Source organism: Frankliniella occidentalis, unplaced genomic scaffold, assembly GCF_000697945.3.
Source record: "Frankliniella occidentalis isolate FOCC.00 unplaced genomic scaffold, Focc_3.1 Scaffold4, whole genome shotgun sequence".
NCBI classification, from domain to species: domain Eukaryota; kingdom Metazoa; phylum Arthropoda; class Insecta; order Thysanoptera; family Thripidae; genus Frankliniella; species Frankliniella occidentalis.
In genome coordinates, this window is record NW_026267134.1 from 3144208 (window position 1) to 3148088 (window position 3881).

The 3881-nt window shown below is 58.2% G+C and overlaps 1 protein-coding gene across 1 annotated transcript in view; it reads right to left on the reverse strand.

Annotated features, from left to right (window-relative positions):
- LOC113204210 (facilitated trehalose transporter Tret1) overlaps window positions 1-3530 on the reverse strand; it is a 7736-nt gene extending 4206 nt beyond the window's left edge. The window contains exon 1 of the mRNA XM_026419286.2: window positions 3059-3530. Within this exon, the coding sequence (XP_026275071.1) occupies window positions 3059-3245 (187 nt within the window). The 5' untranslated portion in view covers window positions 3246-3530. The remainder of the gene's footprint in view (window positions 1-3058) is intronic.
- Window positions 3531-3881: the final 351 nt, after the last annotated feature.

The window sequence follows — 3881 nt, forward strand, 5'->3', positions numbered from 1 at the left end:
GTGGGGGGGGGGGGGGGGGCATGCACCGCAATAATACAATAACAACGTTCCGACCGCCGGCCGGATCATCCACCTCTGTGAGGCAGCAGGAGGAGACGTTCTTACAGATGGGAATTCTGAGATGCCTCCTTTGTATTTTTCGTTCCAAATTATCCGCCCGTGTGAGGTTTGATTTGGGGGGCTTACTCATCTCGCAAGGTGGGGGTCATGTAGGGTCGAAGGCCGGCGGACCGCAGGGGCCACCGCACTGCTCAAGGTGTCATATGGTGTTATCTCCATTACACCTGAAAAGGCGGCGGGGGGGGGGGAGTGGCTGAAGTGCTGTGCCGTCGTTTACGGCGGCGGGGGCGGAGAGCTCCACAGAGCTGCTGCGGTCGCGCCTGGCCGCGCCAAGCCGTCACCTTACGACCGTTTTGCAGCGGAAGTAAAGTGGGACTTTACTTTGTGCAGGATGAGTATGGTGGTGTGGTGGGTGAGATTGGTGAGGTACCCATGCGGCCGTTTGGGGGCAGAGGTGGTGCGTGAAAATTAAAACGCGCAGAATCTGTTACGGGGAGGGAGAGCCGGGAGAGCCTCCGTTCGCAGCGGGCCGGACGGCCACAACGTGTGTCGTGATCCTGCTCCGCAGTTATATCCGTCGGTGGAAAAATTATCATTTGGCGCGGATCACCTCTCTGCCGCTCCGTGCGAGGCTGGCGACGGGAGTAGACTGGGAGCCGGGACCGGGCCACAGAGGAGATGGGTCGGGATGACCGGGCAAATCAACTGAAGGACAAACTCACGGCGGTAATACCTGCCTTTCACACACGTACACACACACACACACACTCACCAACTCACACTCACACATGGCTGATAAGCACACGCTAGCCCATCCCGTAAACCTGAACCGGTCGTCCCTCTAGGGCCCGGCTCCGGCTATGCGATTAATCAAAAATCACAAGGACGCTTTCTCAGATTTTTCAAACCAAAAAAAGGAAAGAGAGGATTATAGAGCGGGAGATGGGGAGGAGGGGGAGAGGGGAGAGGGCAGGCGAAGGATGGGTCTTTAGTCACAAGACGGTATAATTTCACTGACCTCGCGCCCGGTTGAACGCTTCCTTCAGCTTTTTAAATGCTTTACTCGATAAAAATATTTACCGGCAAGCCGGCGGGCGGCAAAGGCCACGAGCGAGAATGCATGCAGGTGCAAAGTAAACATGCGGATACAATACCTCCCGCGCGATCAAAAGCACGCGGTTCCCGCGAATTTATATATGTTTTTTTCCAGATTCCCGGACGTATCTCGGCGCGGGGCGCGGGACTGATGTGCCGCTGCGCGGTCGGGATCTAGTTCACGGACGGAAAATGGGAAGCTGTGTGACGTCGCGACTCTGTCACGTGACCACACTGGACCATTATTCGGACTGCGGCGGCTTCGCGGTGTGTGTCACATGTGCACGCGCGCGTGGGACCCCGTCAACATGAGCATGAGGTAGGTCATATTAGTGTCATCCCTTAACGTCGACTGTTTCGTCAAAGTTGCATGAGCGCGAAGACGTCAATATGACGCCTCGGCCGCACAGCGACGCGCTGCTCCCAGCCGCCCGGATGCGGGGGAAGCCGGCGGCGGGATGATACCCGTGGGAAAGAGGCAATGAACGGAATAACCTTTACCCCCCCCCCTCACCTCGCTCCCCTGCCCCCCAACATTGCTTTATTCTCGATTGCCACGCATCAAAAACCCTTCCGGTGTTTTAATACGACTTGGACGCGCATAACAATGAATTTCCCGTCATCCTGCTGGAAAAGGCGCACCTCTCGCAAACCGGGCGCTGTGTGTGCGCTGCTGAGTGTGTGCGCCTCAGGTGAGGATTTTCACGGCCATCCACCGGGCCTATACACGCTGCCGCAAAGTCTCCCCGGCAACCTCTTCTTGGAGAGGGTGAAAAAAAGTGATAAGAATTAATGAACCTCCCTCTTTGGCCTCATGCCCACGCTCAGCGACGTGAGGTCAAATTTAAGTTGATCAGCTGGTGTGTGTAAAGGCCAGCCCGATGATGATGCTCTTTGAAAACCAAGAACACACTCACAAAAAAATAGCACGCAAATGTTAGTCTGGCCAGGAGGGTTCCAGTTCCAGCAAGTTACTTTATGGAACTGGAAGAATAAGTATCCGCCTGATCTCTATTAGCGTTGGAAATGAGCCGAGCCCAGTCCGAGTCGCGGGGGCCTGCGATTATCTCCCGTTGCGTAATGAGTGCAAGTGAGAGCGCTGCCCGGGCTCCGGGTCCTGGCTGCGGAGCGAGTGAGACGGACAGAGAGTGAATCACACTCAATTGTAGTTCTTCCTTTATTGTTGATGTATACCAGCGCGTTATTCAACGGCGGCTGCGGCGTAGCCACTCGCCACATCCCCGGTAATCCTTTAGCAGTGGTTTGGGATACAATGTTGCTCTCTGTCCTCCGCGGGGTCAAGGGTCAAAGGTGATTAAGGAGAAACTTCGTCTATTAGGGTGTTTTTTGACGATTTAAGCGATTTGGTGCACCATATTATTTGCTTGTATTCCGCCTGTACTGGAAACTTATTACATTTTTCATTGGAAAAACGTTATGTGCCACTGATAAGTGTTATGCTCCCTTTCATCGACTGCCTATGCGACGAAACCCGCGCGCAATGCCCGGCGGAGTTGAACCATGAGACTGTTGAACAGTGATCAGCTTACTTAACCCGCCCCGTCCTCGAGCACCCCGCGGCCCCTTGTGTGTCTGCAGCCCGGTGCGGCCGCGCGGTCTGGGACCCCGGTCAGGGGCGACGACGAAGAGCAAATACAGGGACTAACACAGCTGGCGAGTGTGATCGCTACCCGGCCAGAAACAGGGGTGAGCGAGATCATCGATGATTACACGCAATCTACCATTGAAAAATTACAGACCAACAAAACCACAAAAAATGTCATCAGAAAATCTAAATGTTTGGGGTGTAAATGTCGTTTTCGGAAGGGCGCAACCCCCACGTCACCTGAGAAGTGTCACCCACCCTCACCCGCTAGTAGTCCTACCCCACACACCCGCTCACCAGACAGCGCGGCGACGTGCTGGGGCCACTTCTTGCGGCCCAGGATGGCGGCCCGGTCAGCCTCGGCGATGGTCGACAGCGACCACTTGGCGGCCGAGTTGCGCCGCTCCCCCGAGAGCCGCGGGGGCACGGCGGGGGCGGCGGCGTGCTGGCCCGCCCCGGCGCCGGCCGCGTGGTGGTTGTTCATCGTGCAGGTGCAGTCCACGGTCCCGCACACGGACCCGCCTCGCCTCACGCGGGCGACAAAACACCGCGACCGTTACTGACTGCCGCGGTCACAACGATACCACAAAGTGTGTCAACCACGGTGCAAGCGCGAATGTCACGGAGACACTTCGGCGGAAACGCCTCCCGGTCACCAGGATCGCGCTGAGGTGCGCGCGCGTCGCACTCGGTACCCGGCCGGCACCTGCTGCGGGTACATGTGTTTGCCACCGACTGGCGCTCGCGGCCGCCGCCGCCGCCTCCACGGCCGCCGCAGCGCGTCGCCGCGCCAGGGCAGCCTGGTCCCGGGGGCCCCGCGCGCCATGGGCCCGCGGTCCACGCGGCCCCCCGGCCCACCCGCCGCCGCCTCCGGCAGGTCCGTCCGTCTGTCCACCTGACTGTCCGGCCGGCTCTCTGCTCCCGACCCGCCAGTGTCATGAGCGAGCGGTGTGATGTATGTAACTGTGCTAGTGTGCCATCAACCGCCCACGCCATCTTTTCGGATGGACCAACCATATCATATCACTCTCCTCGGACTCATTCTGCCTGCGTACTCTGCGTTTGCGTGACTTTTTACGCCGCGAGGGCTTCTCCCTCAGCTGCCCCCCTCCCCCCCCCC